The 19,335-nt window shown below is 47.4% G+C and overlaps 1 protein-coding gene across 1 annotated transcript in view; it reads left to right on the top strand.

The window, feature by feature from the left end:
• The first annotated feature begins 2,003 nt into the window (after positions 1–2,003).
• LOC143983849 (polyunsaturated fatty acid lipoxygenase ALOX15B-like) overlaps positions 2,004–19,335 on the top strand; it is a 112,677-nt gene continuing 95,345 nt past the window's right edge. The window contains exon 1 of the mRNA XM_077483949.1: positions 2,004–2,173. Coding sequence (XP_077340075.1) covers positions 2,033–2,173 — 141 coding nt within the window. The 5' untranslated portion in view covers positions 2,004–2,032. The remainder of the gene's footprint in view (positions 2,174–19,335) is intronic.

Genomic DNA, 19,335 nt, shown 5'->3' with positions numbered 1-19,335 from the left:
TATTTAAAGGAACGGAAAGTTCAGTGTGTTCAGTTTTCAATTCCACAACCCAGAACCGAGTAGAATTTTGACACGAGGTATATTTCTACACTAATTTCCTGTTGCTGTCATGTTAGCTGAATCGCTGTAGCTGTACGGCAGCCGCTTTAAAGGGTATAGGAGGCTGCGATACTGAGGAGCCATGTGTGTGCCCGATGCTTATTGCATTTTTTTCCCCCAAAATGTGTAGAAAAACAAACTAAGGAAGATTTTTTTTTTTTTTTTTTTTAATTGTCATGCTTTTTTTTTTAGTGCAAAAAATAAAAACTGCAGAGGGGATCAAATACCACCAAAAGAGCTCTGTGGGGGGGAAAAGGACATCAATTTTGTTTTTGTACAAGGTGGCATGTCTGCGCAATTGTCAAAGTGACACAGTGCCTAATTGCAGAAAATGGCCTGGTCATTAAGGGGGTAAATCCTTCCGACTCAAGTGGTTAATCTGGGGGACTTCCCTGCAGTGCTCTTGTCAAGCTGGGATGTAAATCACTTCATAGGTAACAGATCTGATGAGTGATTGCCTGCAGGTCTATCCTTGCTGCCATAAATTCCCTCTGCAGCTTCAAGACTGGAGACCAGGTGCTTCCTAAGTTATTCTTTTTATTTTTTCTGGGTCTTGTGGCTCCTTGACTTCCTTTTTGCTGTCCAAGAGCAAAACATCAGTGTTCTCTTTATGCCCTCAAGTGCCCAGTTCACCTTGATGGGTAAAGCCAAGCATACCTGCATTTTCATGGGTTTTCTTGAGTGTCCTGTTTGGTCTGTAAGGGCAGTTTGGCCCACTTGACTATAATTACATTTGTTAGCCTGCACTGACTTTGCTACAATCCCTTGTCTTACTACCAGAACCTCAGCCCAAGTGTCCTTTCCTGAAAGATGTACATAGGTGCAAAATATATTAGCCTTTTCTGTATTGCAGAGAAAACGGTCACTACATGGAAGGCTGTCCCTTCTAGCTGCAGTGACTAGGTGAGCTCATGGAAACCCACCTAGTTGACGTGTTTATCATCAAATGTAGTTCTATCTACTCGAGTATCAGTGGTGGACTGTCCAGACGGCACTCTGCCCCTGCCCAATCCACGTGCACGGCCTGTAATCTACATGCAGGTTGTCTGACAACGCATGGCTTTAGTGTTTAAGTACATGATTAGAGCCTGGGGCTCTAATTGGCTTCTGCACCCAGCGCCCACCCAGTTGTGACAATAGCAAATGAATATTCGCTATTGTCTTCCTGATTCTCCTGTTGGCCAATTGGAGAAGCGATCCAATTGGCCACTTAGGAGGAAGGAGCAGATGCACAGCAAAAGCGGCCATGCAGAAGCCGCTGCCCGTGATCTAGATGGGGTGTGGGCTGGTGACCATCTGCCTGACCAGTGTTTGCTGCCCCCCAATATACTACCAGCCATCCCTGTCCAGTATTTTAGATGCATTGGCAGCAGATTAACCCTTAATTAGACAGTAATACAGAGTTAGGGATATACCTTAAGGCCCATTAAAAAGTCAAACAGTTGTTTTTTTTATTTTTTTTGTTAATTCCCCTCTACAGTGGGGGCTGTAAATGTAGTGTATGGTGCTGCTGCACGTCTGTACATTATGCCCAGAATGTCCAAACAACTAGAGCAAAGCACAGTAAAAGATTTTTGGCCAACCTATATGTGGCATAGTACAGTAACCCTTGCAGGACGCCTGTCAAAACAAAAAAAAATAATAATCCTGGAAGTAACATGCTAATGTCCTTGTCTGAGTATTTCAGTAGTATATATTTACCAGAACAGATAGTAAGTTTTTTTATAATATCACCCATTCTATGCATGTTGGGCTATATTTTTAGATTGAATTATCTATGTACTATGTCCAGACAGGATTGGTTCATGCTACTGATCTTGTAATTAGTTGTAGGTGTGAACTTGTATATTGCATAAAAGAGAGATATAGCTGACTGTTCAAATGTATGTCTTGCAGAGCTGCTTCCTTAGGATCATCTCCTGAAATCCTGAAGATGTATAGGTTGAAGGTAGCGACGGGAACTGACCTGGCTGCTAGCACCTGTAGTAGTGTCTCTATTGTCCTTGTGGGGGTGCATGGAGAAAGTGAAATACACAAACTGCCCCATCAATGGAATAACTTCATATCTGGAGCTGTGAGTATCACTACATAGCGCTGACAGTATTTGTAATGGGTTACAATGGCATTACAACAGTCATAGCAGGCAACACATCTGCTATGGGGTTGGTGGGAGGGGGACCCATTAAGGAGGCTGGTATTGAAAATTAAAGATAGACAATGTGTGTAGATACAAATCCAGTACTCCGAGTTGGAGAGGTTGCTGTTAACACTTTGTAAACCCTATGTCATTTCCAAATGTTTTTCGCCTGTTTCCCCTTCCTATTGCCTATGACATTTCCAATGAAGAGGAACATACTGGAGACACTTTCAGGACCGCAGTCAGTTGCTAGTCAGATTCCCCTTTGTAGATGATGCCGTAAGGAGGATTTTTTTTTTTTTTGTCTAGTAAATCCCAGAACATTTCCTCACATAAAATCTAATGAGATTAGAGGTTTATAGTTCTGCCACACACCCACAAGAAGATTGTATTACCCATTATTTTTATATAGACATTGGCGCATATTAGACAGGATCAGAATATCCAGCGCATAGGGATAGGAAATAGTCACCATAAAGTAGCGGCTTATGCTGATCTTTTATTCTTTGTGACCAACCTGGTCACGTCTATACCAAATTTATTGAATGCACTCAGGTCATATTTTGCCCTTTCCAGTTATAAAATGAATGTACACAAATCTGAAGCACTGAATGTTGACCTCCCTAGTGAAACCCTGAACACCGTGCAGGGGAATTTTCCCTTTGCATGGGCCAAAAACAAAATCAAATACCGGGGATATATCTGACCCCCTCCCTCACGTCAACCTTTCAGGAAAACTATGCCCCCTGGCTAACCACCCTGCATCTTGACCTACAGTGTTGGCATAAACATACTCATTCTTGGTTCGGCAGGATCGGCATCCTTAAGATGGTCGTCCTGCCGAGACTTTTGTACCTCCTGCAAACACTTCTGGTGGTGGTGCCTCCCCATTTTCTTACGGCGGTGAGGGGGGAATTTTTTTTACATTTCCTGTGGGGATATAGAACAAAACAAATTGCATATAGAACCCTGACTCTGCCGAAGGATCTAGGAGGCATGTTTACCGGACCAGGTCAAATATGACCAGGTGGTACATTGTACCAGAGCCCTAGATTGGGTTAAACATTCCACGGAAAAGGAGTGGGTAGAGGCAGAGCAGACGTTCTCTATTCCCATTGCCGACCCTGGTGTGGCAAACCTCGAGCCTCCCGGCAACTTTAAAAAAAATCACATGTTGATAGGGAACACACTATCTGTTTATAGCCCCCAGAAACCCTCCCCGTTGTCTCCGGTGATTGCGGTGCAGGACTTCGCCCTAGTATGTTGAGTAGATTTGGAGAGTTCAGAGTCTAACAGATATAGGTTGCAGGACTTTTGTTGCGGGGGACGGTGGCTCTCGGTTGAAGAAATTTAGTCGATGCTGGACCCTCCCCTGGACAGATGGAGGGCCATCCAGATTAGACACTTTTTGACCTCCTCGCATTTTCAACCTGATTGAGTCCACTCCCTGTCTGCTTTTGAGGAGTTGTTTGGACCCCGGCCCACCACTTGTTATCGGTACTGTACAAGTTGGTAGTTGCCCCCCCCTCTGTACTTGGGGAGGTGGGAATAGGATTTGGGACGGACCTTTACAAAGGAACAGAGGGTCCTGTATTTTGCTCAACGTTCCTCCATCACCACGAGATTCCAGGAGGCAGGGTACAAGCTGTTGGCAGTGTGGTATAGGGTCCCCACACTTCTGCACAGAATCTACCAATCTGTGTCCTCTGCCTGCAGGAGATGCCATCAGGTAGCGGGTTCACTGCTGCATGTATTCTGGTCCTGCCCACGCATTTGACCTTTTTGGGAGATTGTGCGCCGAGTGATCCTGAAGCTAATGAATATAGCCCTAGCAGATGATCCAGCCCAGTGTCTCCTCCATCTTACCCCAATGCTGAGAAGGAGATGGAGGAACTCACTCATGATTCACCTGCTGAATGTGGCAAGAATCTGTGTGCCTCTAAATTGGAAGAGGGAGGACTCCCCCTCAATGGGCCAGGAGCTGGCTGTGGTGAGTGAAATAATCCTGATGGAGCAATTGACAGTGGCGGTCCACCGGAAGGTGGAGAAATATAATAAAACATGGTTTTATTGGCACCAATTTCTGGCTTTTGTGGAAATACAAGGACTTAGCGTCTCCTGTGGCGAGCTGGGTAATTTAGAGTGCCCCCTGGAGTGAACCTTGGTTGGCTGCCTGGGGGAGGGATTTCACCCCCCCCTTTTTTTTTTTTTTTTTTTTTTTTCCCCCTTATCTTTCTTTCCTCTGTCTCCTGTTCCTTTCTGATCAGGACCAGAGTCAGTCCAAATTCTTTCTGCTCTCTTTTCCTGTAGCCCTATGCACTTTTTTTCTTCTAGCTTTATTTCCTACCTATAATTTAATAAAAAACATATTGGATCTCAGCAGTCTGTGACGGCTTTCTTTATGGGGATTTTAGCAGCTGTTCGATTCCCTGTAGGGGTTGGAAAGTTTCTGTAAAATTCTCCCTGTGTATATGTGAATGTTTTGGTTCCAGCAAAGTTCCTGGTTATATACACTTATAAGTCTGTCAATAAGCTATACATGGTTTCTTATTGTATGTTGATCGGTCTGCCGTGTTCAATAAAATCCTTTTTAAATGAAAAAAAGATTTTATTAGGGCTCTAGAGTTGTGTGCAGGAATATTAACAATTATCTAATCACATAAAATATTGCAGTGGTCGTTATTACTGCTATCTTTAAGTACTAGACTACCTCTTCCATCACTTTTTTTTTTCTCTCTGCCAATGGTAATGGTGGAAGGATTTAGAATTCACACTAAGACCCTGAGATCTGTGATAGTTTAAATATCTTAGCCTCCATGGGTGAAGATTACCTGGAAAATGTAACATTGGTGTGGGCTAAAACTTCATTGGAACATTGGCTAATAGGGGTGCAACGGATCATCACCGATCTGTAATCGAATGGGTCTTCCACTCGGATCAGCACATATGCTGCGATCAGCATAGTGGTCTCGGCCTTAGGAAAGGCCATGGCTTCTGCCTAGCTCCGAAGCGGCGCCCATCTTTCTACACCCAGGCTGTTTGCACTGATCGCTCCGACGGAACGATCACTTGTAAACAAACCGGCGTCATGTCATGACACCGGTTCCTCTCTCCCCTCTGTACTAACCTGTGGAGGGGAGAGATCCTGAGATGGAAGCAGCCATCCCTCCATACCCTGCAATTCTCTGCAGTACCCTAGCACTTTGCGATGCCAAGCCTTACTCAGCCGTACCTCAGCCAATATTACATTCGGGGAGATTGTGGATATTACAGTGGGGACTATATGGTGGTGGAATTTTCACAGGTTTTTGCCAATTAAATTATTTGCTGATCCGAGGAACGATCCGATCCGTGAGTTTTTGATCCGTTGCACCCCTATTGGCTAGGTACCAATACGATGCCTCTAATGACATGTTCCCTGCTAATAGCTGCTGTTTATTGGAAAATATTACTCTGAAGTTAAAAAAAAATCAAAGGGCCATCTGCCCCCCAGTGCCATCTGTTGGTGGCACTTGGCAGTGGTGGCACTTGTCATTGTTCTGGTGCTCCAGGGCCTTCAAAAGTGTAATAGGTAGTCAACAAGTTAGATGTGTAATTTATGCTCCTAGAACATGTGATGGTGCTCCCTGCATGTTGGGCCTCTCTAGGTGGCCAGGTTGTGGAAAAGTACCACACATGTGGTATCATAATACTCAGGAGTAGCAGAATTTATTTTGGGGTGTCATCTGTGTTATACACATGCCATGTGAGAGAAATAACCTATTACAATGACAATTTTGTGGGAAAATTTTTTTTAATTTTGCAAAGAATTGTGGGGAAAAAATAACATCAAAAAGCTCACCATTCCTTTTACTAAATACCTTGGAATGTCTAAAAAGAGGGGGTCATTTGGGGGGTATTTGTACTTTTTCCTGGCTTGTTCGGGTCGCAAGAAATGAGATGGGCCACCAGTACATCACATGTGGTGAATTTTGTATGATTTGCACCACAGACTCTAACTTTCACAAAGACCAAATAATATCCACTAATTTGGATTTTTAGGACAGCCACCTTTGAGAGACACTGGCTCCTCCCCTCTTGGGAAACACCGCCTTCAATTTCACAATTTAAGCCTCCTCCTCTCTCCGTCCCTCAGTTATGGTGTTTCCTCCGGCGGGGAGACACCGCTAAGGAACCTTAGCTAAATCAGTTGGCGAGACTGAAGCTATCCGAGTGGAGCTCCGGCCCCACTCGGCAGGCCGATCGTCTATCGGTCTACTTTCGGCAGTCCGGTCAGCCGGGGAGCTGAATTTTCGTACTGACTGCTTTACATGTGCTCGAAACTTCGCTTGGGGAAAGCAGGAAGTTTGTGAGGTCCATCCGTTTGTTCGCCCAGTCGGGTGTTACAACGGGGTCGGCAGTCGGGTCGGCCAGGGAGCTGGATTTTCGTACTGACCATTTTACATGTGCTCTAAACTTCGCTTGGGGAAAGCAGGAAGTTTGAGAGGTCCATCCGTTCGTTCGCCCAGGAGGGTGCTTCAACGGGTTAGGCAGTCCGGTCGGCTGGGGAGCTCAACTCTTGTACTGACCTTTTTTACACGCACTCCAATCTTCGCTTGGGGAAAGCAGGACGTTTTTGGGGAGGTCCATCCTTTCGTTTCGCCCAGTGGGGCGCTGCAACAAAGACGTCCAAGGTCCCCCTGTGTTTGCAGTGGGCTTGGAGCTGGAGGCCGGACCAGATGACGGGCGATGTCAGTTCTGGTGGGGGCGGACATCTTCGTTGGACCCGCGTCTTCCGGTTCCGGACGCGGTCGGAAGGAGGACCAAGCGTTCGGCTGGTGCGGCCTCTCTTTCTAAGTTGCACAGGCAGCTGTTGGAGGCACGTTCGTACCACTCTTCCTCAACAGGAGAATGTCCGAAGCAGTGGCTTCAGGAGCTCCTGGAGCTAACGGCACCAGCCACTCAAAGGTAAGGAAAACCCTGGGGAGGGGTTCCCTTACTTTATAACCAGTAGCTCCACTGGTGTTTTTTCCCCCTAGGTGATCAGGGGGAAGGGCAGTGCATCTGGGATCCAGGTGGAGTTTGATCCTGGGGGGGGGCACTCCCGGTGGTCCTCTTAAGTAGTGCTGGTGTTTGTTTTCTTTTTAAATTTTATGCTGCCCTCTCTTTTATTTCTATGTCTCAGAAAGACATGAGCAAGTCCCCCCTTGGTTCTAGGAGGGAGTGTCCTTCATATAGAGCCTCTTTTGGGGAATTCCTGGTTCAAGGCACTTTGTAAAGAGTGTTTTGAACCCCCGGATAGCTCAGTCGGTGGAGCATCAGACCTTTAACCTGAGGGTCCAGGGTTCAGGTCCCTATTTGGGCGCCATCAGGGAGCAGTCAGCAGAACAGGGTGCAGATCTAGCGGCTTCTGTGAATGTTCCAGTGGCCTCAGCTCCAGAGCACTCTTTCACCAGCACAGCAGAGTGTTCCACCTAACCCGATGGATGTTCCTCCTGCAGGTTAAGGGAGAATCCAGAGGGTGTCAGAGGAAGTTGAGGAAGAAGTTGACAGTGCCGTCTCAGACTCCCAAGGGGAATCTGATGGTGAGGGCTTGGATGGGGAACCCAAAAGAACCTCACGGTATAAACTTCCCCTGGATGAAGTGGATAAGCTCTTGGGAGCTATTCATACCAGTTTAGGTATACAAGAGAAAAAGAAGGCATTGTCACCCCACGATCAGATGTACTAGGGCCTGGAGGAAGCGGGTGTTCCCGGCTCATGACATCTTGATCGATGCCATCAGGAATGGCAGGGTCCCGAAAGAACCTTTCTTTTCTGGTGCATTAAAACAAAGGTTTCTTCGGGCGGAAGAGGAAGCTCTTGTCTGGAATAAAATCTCCCAGGTTAGATGCTGCCTTTCTTCGGATGTCCAGGCATACTGACCTGTCCTTGGGGACATGGGGATGCTTTCAGACCCTTTGGTCTGAAGGATGGATTCACTTCTGAAGGATACATGGGATTTTCTCATAAGAAAATCTTTAAGCCTGCCATAGCAGCCACAGTGGTGGCACGTAATATGTAGTGTTGGCTTATCCAGATTAATGCATGAAGCAATGACAGCAGGGGAGACTTTTTTTTACCCTCCTTTCCCATGCTGCTTAAGGAGTTGGCATACACTGCGGATGCTTCGGCTTAATCCAGGCGAATGTATGCAAGGTCTTTGGCTGACCAACCCAGCCTTGAGGGCCTTAAGGCTGAAGACATGGCAGGGGGACAAGACCTCCAAAGCAAAGCTCTGTGGAATCCTTTTTACAGGAGACCTGCTGTTTGGGCCAGGTCTTGAATCAGTGCTAGATCGCACGGCTAAGAAAAAGGCCTTTTTCCTTAAAAGGAAATAAAAAAAAAAAAAAAAAGGGGCCTTCCTCCCCCAGTGGGAGATGATCACCTCCAATCAGTTTGTGTTGGGGATCATCAGGGGAGGTTACCGGTTGGAGGTTTCAGAGCTCCCCCATTTTTGAGACTCCTTGTCACTGAGCTGCCAAAGTGTGCCCTTTTCTCTCCAGGAGTTAGAGGAACAGGAGGTGGTAATACAGGTCCCAGCAAGATGGACAGGCAAGGCTTCTATTCTCACATTTTTGTGGTTCACAGGCCTTCAGAAAAGTTCAGGCTCATCCTGAACCTGAAGCGTCTGTGTGTCTTAGTCGCCTACAGAAGGCTTCGGTTGGTTTTGGTCACTGGGTGAGGGCACCTCTTCCACCAAAACTGTTTCAGGGCATCGATAGTAAGGATGCATACCTGCATGTTTCCATCGCAGAGAGCCACCAGCGTTTCCTCAGGCTGGCAGTGATAACCTCTGTAGGGGTGCTACACTTTCAGTTCAAAGCACTTCCCTTTTTGGGCTATCCCCTTCCCCCTCGTATCTTCACCAAAGTGATGGTAGAGGTTCTGGCTTTCCAGCGTCTCAGGGGAGTCTCGGTGATCGTGTATCTTGACGATCTTATCCTGTTTGTCCCTTCTCTGGCGCAGTTGATTTGGGTTCCACAGGTAACAAAAGACCTGTTAGTGAGCCTGGGTTGGCCTCTGAACCTAGAGAAACCCAACTTAAAATCCTTCCCAAGGGGTCACCTTCCTGGGGTAGGTGCTGGGCTCAACGGAACAAAAGGTCTTTCCTCGGAGAAAATCCAGAAGGTAGACAAAGCACTGTTGTTTCTCCAGGGCAACCGTCAGAACTCAATGAGGAAGGGCAGGTTGAGCTTACTGACATCCACGCTCCCAGCAGTTCAGTGGACGGGGTCACGTTACCGTCCTCTGCAAACTAGTCATCTTGAAGGTTTGGGACCACAGTCGGGGGTCTTGGGACTCTTTGGTTTCGGTTCCAACTCAGGTAAAGAGATCCCTTTGGGAATGGGAGCATGTTTGTCACAAGGCCTAGAATGGATTTTGCAGATATCCAGGGTGGTTACAACCGATACGAACGGCTTAGGTTGGGGTACACACCTAGACTCCCGTTTTTGGTATGGGGTACCTGGGAGAGGAGAGTCTAAGAGATCCTCAAATTGGAGGGAGTTGAGAGCAGTAGATCTGGTTCTCAGGACCTTTCAGAGAGTGCTCTGGAGAATTCATGTAAGAGTCATGGAGACAATCCCGTGGCAGTGGCTTACGTCAACAAGACGGGGGCTCCTGGAGCAGATCCTTATGGGCCCTAGCGAAAGCCATCCTCGGATGGGCCGAATGTTAAATTCCTGTCCTTCCAGTGATCCGTTTGAAAGGAGAGCAAATTCTGGTATTAGGTTTCCTCAGCAGGAGAGCACGGGAAGAAAGCAACCAGGTTCTCAAGCAGGTTTTTCAAAGAGATCACCCAGAGGTGGGGGATTCCTTCGATAGAGCTCTTTTGCCTCAAGGGAAAACGCAAAAGAAGCCATCTCCTGTTCCATGAACAGGGGAGATGGGAGGTCGGGAGCAGACGCACTAAAGCACAGAGTTGGGGATTCTCTAGGTGCTATGCTTTTCCCCCCTCCCATTCTCATTCCTGCAGGGTCAAGGAAGTTTCAGGTGGAGATTGCTTCCTTTTTCTAAACGCACCTCATTGGCCCAGGAGGCCGTGGTTCTCCATTCTGAAGGGCCTGTCTGTGGAACCCCCCCGGGTTTTCCCGGTCTAGGAGTGTCTCCTTTTCCCAGGCCCAATCTGCTGTCCCCAGGTGGATCCTTGCAGCTTGGCTACTGAGGAGGAATTGCCGAAGGGCAAAGGGGTCTCAGACTGTTTAGTAGCCACTCTTCTGTATAGCAGGTAAATAAAAACTCAGACCATTTTCCTGGAGGTAGGGGGCCGTGATCGTATGGGGGGTTAGTACTCTGCGTGGTGTCCGCAGCACCCCCGGTTCGTATCTGGGTCACGGCACCAAGGCGGTTCAATAGCTGGTGCTCGGAGAACTCTTTCGATGTGCACAGCCTTGTAGCCGTTATAGAGTTCCTGCAGTCAGGGGCAGATAAAGGTTTAGCCCCTGAAACATTGAAGAGTCAGGTTTTCGCTTCAAGCGTATTTCTGGAAAGGCATCTAATATCAGACCTTGGGTTAGTAAGGTTCCTTAGAGCCTTAAGTAGGCAAAGACCAAGCCTTTTGGTCACCCTCTTCCCAGTCGGGATCTTTCATTAGTTTTACAGGTTCTCACAAAAGAACCTTTTGAGCCATTGGAATCTTGCTCGTTCTGGTTGATCACTCTCAAAACTGTTTTTTTTGTGGCGATCACTACGGCAAGGAAAGTGAGTAAACTCGAAGTCCTGTCTGTTAGGACACTCCTTTTCTGGACCATTCAGTTTTAAGACTGATCTGGCCTTTTTACCTAAGGTAGCCTCTAATCCTCAGAGTCCAAGAGATTATGCTGCCTGTTTTTCGTTCAAGGCCAGTGAGAGAACAGGAACACATCTTAATAAATTGGTCCTTAGAAGATGTGTCCTTCATTATTTAGATTGCACAAGTCAGTTCAGGAAGTCTGATTCACTTTTAGTGTTATTTTCAGGGGCTAGGAAGGGTTCCAAAGCCTTTAGACGTACGATAGCCTGATGGTTAAGGTCAGCCATTGGGCAGACTTGCGTGGTTGGGGTGTTAGAGTCTCCAGTTGGAATTGGAGCATACTCAACCAGGGCAGTGGCAACTTCGCAGGCAAAGTGGGCTGGTGCGTCTCCTGAACAGATCTGTAGAGCCGCAACGTGGTTCAGTTTTTCTACGTTCGTGAAGCACTATAGACTGGATCTTCTGCCAGCCAAAGACCAAGCCTTTGGTCATAAAGTGCTGCAAGCAGTGGTCCCACCCTAAGACAAGGTACTCGCTTATCCTCTCAAAGGTGGCTGTCCTGAAAGACGAACTTGGGGAAAAATGGAGTTACGTACCGGTAACATCCTTTTCCGGGAGTCTTTCAGGACAGCACCGGTTCCCACCCAGGTTTTTGGAGATCTTCGGGAACTCATCACATGAGACCGTCAGGTAAGATTAAAAGTTTGATTGTTTATTTTGACGTGTTCTTGTGTCTCCCCAGTTGGCCGGAGGTACTCTGGAAGAACTGAGGGACGGAGAGAGGAGGAGGCTTAAATTGTGAAATTGAAGGCGGTGTTTCCTAAGAGGGGAGGAGCCAGTGTCTCAAAGGTGGCTGTCCTGAGACTCCCGGAAAAGGATGTTACCGGTACGTAACTCCATTTTTTTTTTTTTTTCAAAATTTTCGGTATTTATTTATAGCATAAAAAAAACACCCAGAGGTGATCAAATACCACCCAAAGAAAGCTATATTTGGGGGGGGGGAAAGACGGAAAAAAAAATTGGGTACAGTGTTGCATGACTGAGTAATTGTCATTCAAAGTGTGAGCACCGAAAGCTGAAAATTGGTCTGGGCAGGAGGGGTGTTTAAGTGCCCAGTAGGCAAGTGGTTAAAGAATATAAGGTTTTATGTGATTATACAAGGAGGGGGGGGGGGGGGAATGTGGTGGTCATATGCCCCTTGTTCTGTCACAGAAGTGACAGGATGCTTTGTATTTATAAAGAATACAAGACATTTTCTGGATGGAGGCACTGCACAGCAAACGACCTACACTGATCACTTGCCTTCAGCCCAGCCCTTCACCTCAAACTTCAGCAGGGACATCAATGTCAGAGGCTGCATATAAGTAAAATTCTTCATGAAAGAAGCATCAGCTACTAGTGGAGCACACATTAGCGTAGTCTTAATACCTAGTTAAAGCCCCAATAACTTTTTTTTTTTCACATGGGGGCCCATACAATTTTTTTCGCGCGTTCCAATTTGTTGCCTAATTTGAAACCTCATCAGATAAAAGTGGAAGGTGGAGTTCCTAATCAAATATGCATTTGTAGTTCTTGATGACAGTATGTTGGGTATCAGGAAACCAGTTAAAATTTTCTTCAATCATGTTGCATCCATGTTCCAATTTCATACTAACATTTTGACAAATATACTGCACAAAACATGTGAAATTATACTTTGCTTAGACTGCAAGTATGGTGTTGCTATTCCCTGGAGGCTACTAGCACTGCAGACCGTATAAATATTTTTCCCACTTTCGTCTTTCAGGACAGCACATTTGAGACCTCGGCTCCTCTCTTCTCAGGAAACGTTGCCTCTACCAGATCTTTAAAACCACACCTTCCCTCCAGCCCTTCAGTTTTGGTGTCTCCTCACCGGAGTAAACATCGCTAGGAACCTGGTTTTAAATCAGCTGGGGAGGCGGAGTCCAGTTTTACCCTGAAGGCAGAACATTTTGTCTGGCCAAAGGGATTTCTGAAGAGATTAAGGTCTCCTACATTGCAGCAGGGCTGGGGAGTCTGTTACCTGTAGTGTCTGGCACGTCTCATCCATCCTTGGGGAGAGTGGAGGCATGGGACGTTCATTTTGGCGCTGCCTGGGGAAGGTGTTAGCTGGATGTGTCCGTGTCGTCCCCTCGTTAGTGGGGCCAGCATGGAGCGCAACGCTGGGTCGGATGACAGGCGATGTCTTTTTCCGACGGGAGAGGTCGTGCCTGGTTCACCCCAAACTTCTGGTTCTGGTCGGATGCCATAAACGAACGGCGAAAGCTGGTGTCTGCCTCATTCACGCTGTAGCGACAGCTAAGATGAGCAGTTTCTTGGCGAATCGACCGTTCGGACCGAATGGATGTCTGAAGACTGATGGTTTCAGTTCAGCTCTGGGTGATGCCAGCACCAGTCACTCTAAGGTAAGTGGAACCCTGGGGTGGTGTTCCCTTACTACTTCCCATATAGCTCCACGGGTGATCTCCCCTCCTTGGATAGGAGGGGAAGAGTTGTACATCTCCTGGTGTCGTTCTGGTGTTAATTTTTGCTGGCAGGGGCTGATGCTGGTAGGGGGTTTTTTTTTTTTTTTTTTTTGTAGTTTCAGGACAAGTCCATGGAAAAGTCCAAGCCTTCACATGGGTCCAAGAAGTGCCCCTTATGTAGAAGTGTTAGGGAATCCTGGGGGAAAGTATTATGCAGGAATTGCATTGAGGGCTTAGTCAAGGATCATGCTGAGGAACAAAGTTCTAGTCTGGCGGCTTCTGTTAAAGAGCGCTCCAGCACTTTTCAGTCTTTTAACCTTGTTAATTTCCTGCCTGTACGGCCCCCAGCTAGTCCTCTGCCAGCACAACAGGATGTCGCACCTGGCCCCTTGGCAGGTCCCTCTGCTAACGATGGGTTGCCTGGGGATAGCAGAATGATACTAGAGGATGAGCAGGTTAGCGAATCCTCAGACTGAGTCAGAGGGAGAGGAGGTAGATGGCGAGTCTCCAGATCCTCCCGTTACAAGCTCTCCTTGAAGGAAGTGGAAGAGCTCCTGGCAGCTATTCACACTACACTTGGTATCCAAGAAGAGAAAAACCCCAGTCTCTGCATGACCAGATGTATAAAGGTCTAGGAGAACCAAAGAAAAGGGTCTTCCCAGTACATGAAGTTCTGGTAGACACCATTAGGAAGGAATGGTGAGACCCAGAGAAGCCTTTCTTTTTTAGAGCATTGAAACACAGATTACCTTTTTCAGAGGATGAATCTGCTGTGTGGAACAAATCGCCTATTTTGGATGCAGCTTTCTCTCAAGTATCCTGAAGGACCGATTTGGCTTTTGAAGATATGGGTATGCTAACCGACCCTATTGATAAGAGGATGGACTCTCTCCTCAAGAAGGCTTGGGATTCTTCTTTAAGCAATCTTAAAGCGGTTCTTCACCCTAAAGGGGAAGTTCCGCTAGTATTATCCCTCCCCCCCTCCGGTGCCACAATCGGCACCTTTCGGGGGGGAGGGGGGTGCAGTTACCTGGATAATCCAGGTAACTGCACCCACTTCCGGCCAGACCGCCGCGTGGCTCCGCCCACCGCCGCATGGCTCCGCCCCCCCGTTGTGTTCTGGGAAACACACAGTTCCCAGAGACACAGCGGGGAACCAGCGCAGCGCGACTCGCGCATGCGCAGTAGGGAACCGGGCAGTGAAGCCCTCTTGCTTCACTTCCCGATTCCCTGACAGAGGATGGCGGCGGTGGCTGCAGCGAGACGAGCGATCGCTCGTCATCTGCCGCCGACATCGCTGGAACCTGGGACAGGTAAGTGTGATATTATTAAAAGTCAGCAGCTGCAATATTAGTAGCTGCTGGCTTTTAATATTTTTTTTTTTTGTGCAGCTCCTCTTTAAGCCTGCCATGGCTGTCACAGTGGTGGCACGCAACATGGAACACTGGTTGACTCGTATAAAAGCTCATATTGAGGCAGGCACTGCAAAAAAGACCATTCTTTCCTCTTTTCCAATGCTTCTAAAAGGAGTCTCATACATAGCGGATGCGTCAGCAGAATTGGTCCGCGTGTCTGCTAGGTCCTCTGCATTGGCCAATTCAGCCAGCAGGGCACTTTGGTTAAAGACTTGGCAAGGGGACAATGCCTCAAAGATCAAACTTTGTGGTATTCCATTCACGGGGGATTTACTGTTCGGTCCAGACTTGGTGGCTGTCCTTGATCAGACAGCAGATAAAAAGGCTTTTCCTTTTAAAGAAAAATATAGGGGAAAAATCTAAAGACTCGCCCACAAAGGAAGATTAACTTTCTGAGGACAAAGTCCCTGAAGGTCTGGACCAACAAGGGCAGAGGACATGGGGTAGCGATTTTTCTCCCTCCTGAGCAGTCCCAAAAGGCCCAATGACATGTTAACCCAGGTGGGAGGAAGACTGGGGGCTTTCCTTCCACAGTAGGAGTCGGTTATCTTCAATCCTTTTATTCTAGGCATTATAAGGAGGGGGTACAGACTGCAGTTCTCAAGTACCCCCAACCCGCCCCCCCACAGACTGTTAATCACAGACCTGCCAAGGTGTGCAGAGAAGGTGGCAGCCCTTCTGGCCTCTCTGAAGGATTTGGAGCAGCAGAATATCACGGATCCCTCCTTGGGAGGTAGGCACAGGGTTTTATTCCCACGTTTTTGTGGTCAAAAAGCCTTCAGGGAAGTTCAGGCTGATCCTGAAACCTTTGAATCTGTCAATCTGCTACAAAAGGTTTCGGATGGATTCCATTTTTCCGTGAAGGCACTGCTTCCTCCAAATTGCTTCATGGCGTCCATAGACCTAAGACGCCTATCTGCACATTCCAATTGCTGAGGACAGCCAGAGATTCCTCAGGTTGGCAGTAAGGTCCAGGTCAGAAATGGTGCACCTTCAATTTTGGGCCCTTCCCTTTGGTGAATATCTGGGGGGGGAGAGAGGATAGCCCAAAGTTATGGTGGAGGCCCTGGCCATTCTGTAACTCAAGGGACTCTCAGTGGTAGCATATCTGGATGACCTGCTCCTGTTTGCATCTTCACCAGAGCAGCTGGTTCAGGATTTGCAGGTAGAAAAATGTTTTGGAACAATTGGGATGGCTCTTAAATTTGGAGAAATCCAACTTGGTTCCATCGCAAAGAGTGACCTTCCTAGGGTACGTTCTAGACTCGACTCAGCAGCGAGTATTTCTCCCAGAGGAGAAAATTTGCAAAATAGACAGGACTTTGGCAGTTCTTCAAAGCAATAAGCAAATTTCTATAAGAAAGGCCATGTCAGCCTTGGGACTGCTGACGTCGGCTCTTCCAGCAGTAAGGTGTGCAGGAGCACACTTTTGCCCCCTGCAGCTTTTCATTTTTGGAGGTTTGGGATCGTACTCGGAGTTCTCTGGACTCTACGATTCTCATTCCAATAAAAGTAAAGAGGTCCCTCTGGTGGAGAAAAGCAGTGAATCTTAAGGTCTAGAATGGGTACTCCCAGTGTCCAAGGTCGTCACAACGGATGCAATTGGCTCAGGTTGGGGAGCACACCTGGAGAAAGGTCTGACCCAAGGATCTTGGAGTCTTGAGGACGCGGAGAGGTCTTCGAATTGGAGGGAGCTGAGAGCCATCTTCTTGGCTCTAAGGTTTTTCCAGCAGGAACTCCAGGGACATCATGTCCAGGTCCGTTCAGACAACTCTTCAGCAGTTTGCTTGCATCAATTGGCGGGGGGGGCACAAGAAGCCGGTCTTTGCTCTCTAACGGAAGCAATATTCAGCTGGGCGGAGTTAACAGTACGCTCTCTATCTGCAGTACACCTGAAAGGAGAGCTAAATTGGAGAGCAGACTTCCTCAGCAGGAAAAAGCTGAGGGAGAGCAACTGTCTTGAATCTGGAAATTTACAGGTTGATTGTCCAGAGGTGTGGGAGACTGTCCATGGACCTTTTTGTGTCAAGGGAAAAACACAAAAGCTCCTCTTTTCTTCTCTGAGTCGGAGCGGAACAATAGGAGTGGATGCTCTTGGAGATGGCCTTTTACAAAATGCTATGCCTTTCCCCCTCCCGTGTTGCTGCCAGTTCTGAGGAAATTCCAGTTAGAGGATACAACTCTGATCTTGATAGCCCCACACTGGCCCAGGAGGCCTTGGTTTTCTGTACTAGAGAAGCTTGCGGTAGAACCACCTTGGATACTTCTGGTCAGGGAGTATCTACTTTTCCAAGGCCCAATCTGCTGCCCTCAGGTGGAGAGGTGGAGTCTGGCAGCCTGGCTACTGAAGAGGAGATGCTGAAAAGCAAGGGGTTCTCTGAAAAGTTAATGGAGACTCTTCTGAATTCTAGAAAGGGAGACGCATAGGATTTATTGGAAGGTATGGAAAAAATTCAATTCCTGGTGTGCGGAGAGCTCCTTTAACATTCATAGTCCAGTAGCAGTACTGGAGTTCCTACAGAGGGGGGCAGATAAGGGACTGGCTCTTGGTACGCTTAAAGGTCAGGTTTCTGCTTTAAGTGTTTTTCTGTAGCAGCAATTGGCAGCAAACCCTTGGGTCTCCAGGTTCTTTAAAGGGTTGAGTAGACAGAGACCAGTCAGTTTACATCCTTTTCCAGTGTGGGATTTATCTTTAGTTTTGCAAGCTCTTACAGAGGATCCTTTCGAGCCTATTAGATCTTGTATGGTAAAATTTTTAACCCTCAAGACAGTTCGTTTTTTATTTATTTTTTTATTTTTTTGGTAGCCATCACTACCGCAAGAAGGGTCAGTGAGTTAGAAGCCCTCTCAAGGAGAACACCCTTTTTTCAGGTTTTTCTGGATCGGATTATTTTTAAAACCGATCTGGCCTTTTTGCCAAAGGTATCTTCAAATTTCCATAGAAGTCAGGAAATCTGTTTGCCCACTCTGTTCGAATCCTGTGAGGGAACAGAAACATGTCTTCCACAAGTTAGATGTCAGGAGGTGTGTAATGTACCTGGAGGTTACTGAGCAATTCAGGAAATCCAATTTGGTTTCTTTTTCAGGGGCTAGGAAGGGTTCTAAAGCCTCTAGAAATGCTATAGCCAGGTGGATTAGGTTGGCAATCAGTCAAGCATACATAGCAAAAGGGGTGGAGGTCCCAGAAGGTATTGGGGCCCATTCCACTAGGGCTATGGCTACGTCACAAGCAGAGTGGGATGGTGCTACACCCGAGCAGATCTGCAGAGCAGAAACATGGTCAAGTTTTAAGACTTTCGTTAAGCACTACAGATTGGACTTGTCTGCCCAGGACCAGGCCTTTGGGTGTAAGGTCCTGCAAGCAGTGGTCCCACCCTAGGGTAAGTGCTTGCTTATCCTCTCAAGTGTGCTGTCCTGAAAGACTAAAGTGGGAAAATCGAAGTTGCATACCGGTAACGTTTTTTTTTTTCCAGGACAGTACCGGTACCCACCCAAAATAAGGGCTATTCATACCACTTTAGGCATACAAGAGGAAAAGGCATTGTCACTCCATGATCAGATGTACAAAGGCATGGAGGAACAGAAAGCGTGTGTTCCCGGTGCTTGACATCTTGATCGATGCCATCAGGAAGGAATGGCAGGATCCCGAAAGGAAACCTTTCTTTTCTGGGGCATTAAAATGAAGGTTTCCTTTTGCGGAAGAGGAGGCTCTTGTCTGGAATAAATCTCCCAGGTGTCCAGACATACTGACCTGGCCTTTGAAGACATGGGGGTACTTTCAAACCCTATGGATCGAAGGATGGATTCACTTCTAAAGAAGGCCTGGGATTCATCACAGGGAAATCTTAAGCCGGCCATGGCAGCCACAGTGGTGGCTCGTAATATGGAGTATTGGCTTACCCAGATTAATGCGCACATTGAAGCAGGGACGGCAAAGGAAACTATTCTATCCTCCTTTCCCATGCTGCTTAAGGGGATAGCATACATTGCGAATGCTTCAGCTGAATCCGTGCGAATGTCTGCAAGATCCTCGGCTCTGACCAACTCAGCCAGGAGGGCCTTATGGCTGAAGACATGGCGGGGGTTCAATGTGTCCAAAACAAAGCTCTGTGGAATCCCTTTTACAGGAGACTTACTGTTTGGGCCAGGTCTTGAAGCAGTGCTAGATCGCACGGCTGATAAGAAAAAGGCCTTTCCCGTTAAGAGGAAATTTGGGGAGCAGTCAAAAAGACTCATCCTCAGAAAAAATTTGAAGCCCCTAGTACTGTTCGACAGAAGAAAAGTTGGGGGCTCAAGGGCAAAGGGCGTGGGGGAGCAATTTTTCGCCCTCCTGAACAGCCCAAAAAGTCTCGACAGTCACAGTGGGAGGAAGGTTGGGGGCCTTTCTCCCACAGTGGGAGATCACCTCCAATCAGTTTGTTGGGGATCATCAGAAGAGGTTACCGC

The sequence above is a fragment of the Lithobates pipiens genome, unplaced genomic scaffold (genome assembly GCF_037356315.1).
Source record: "Lithobates pipiens isolate NorthernLeopardFrog02 unplaced genomic scaffold, aLitPip1_a1.2 Scaffold_16, whole genome shotgun sequence".
NCBI lineage: Eukaryota > Metazoa > Chordata > Amphibia > Anura > Ranidae > Lithobates > Lithobates pipiens.
This window is presented reverse-complemented; position numbering and strand designations above follow the sequence as displayed.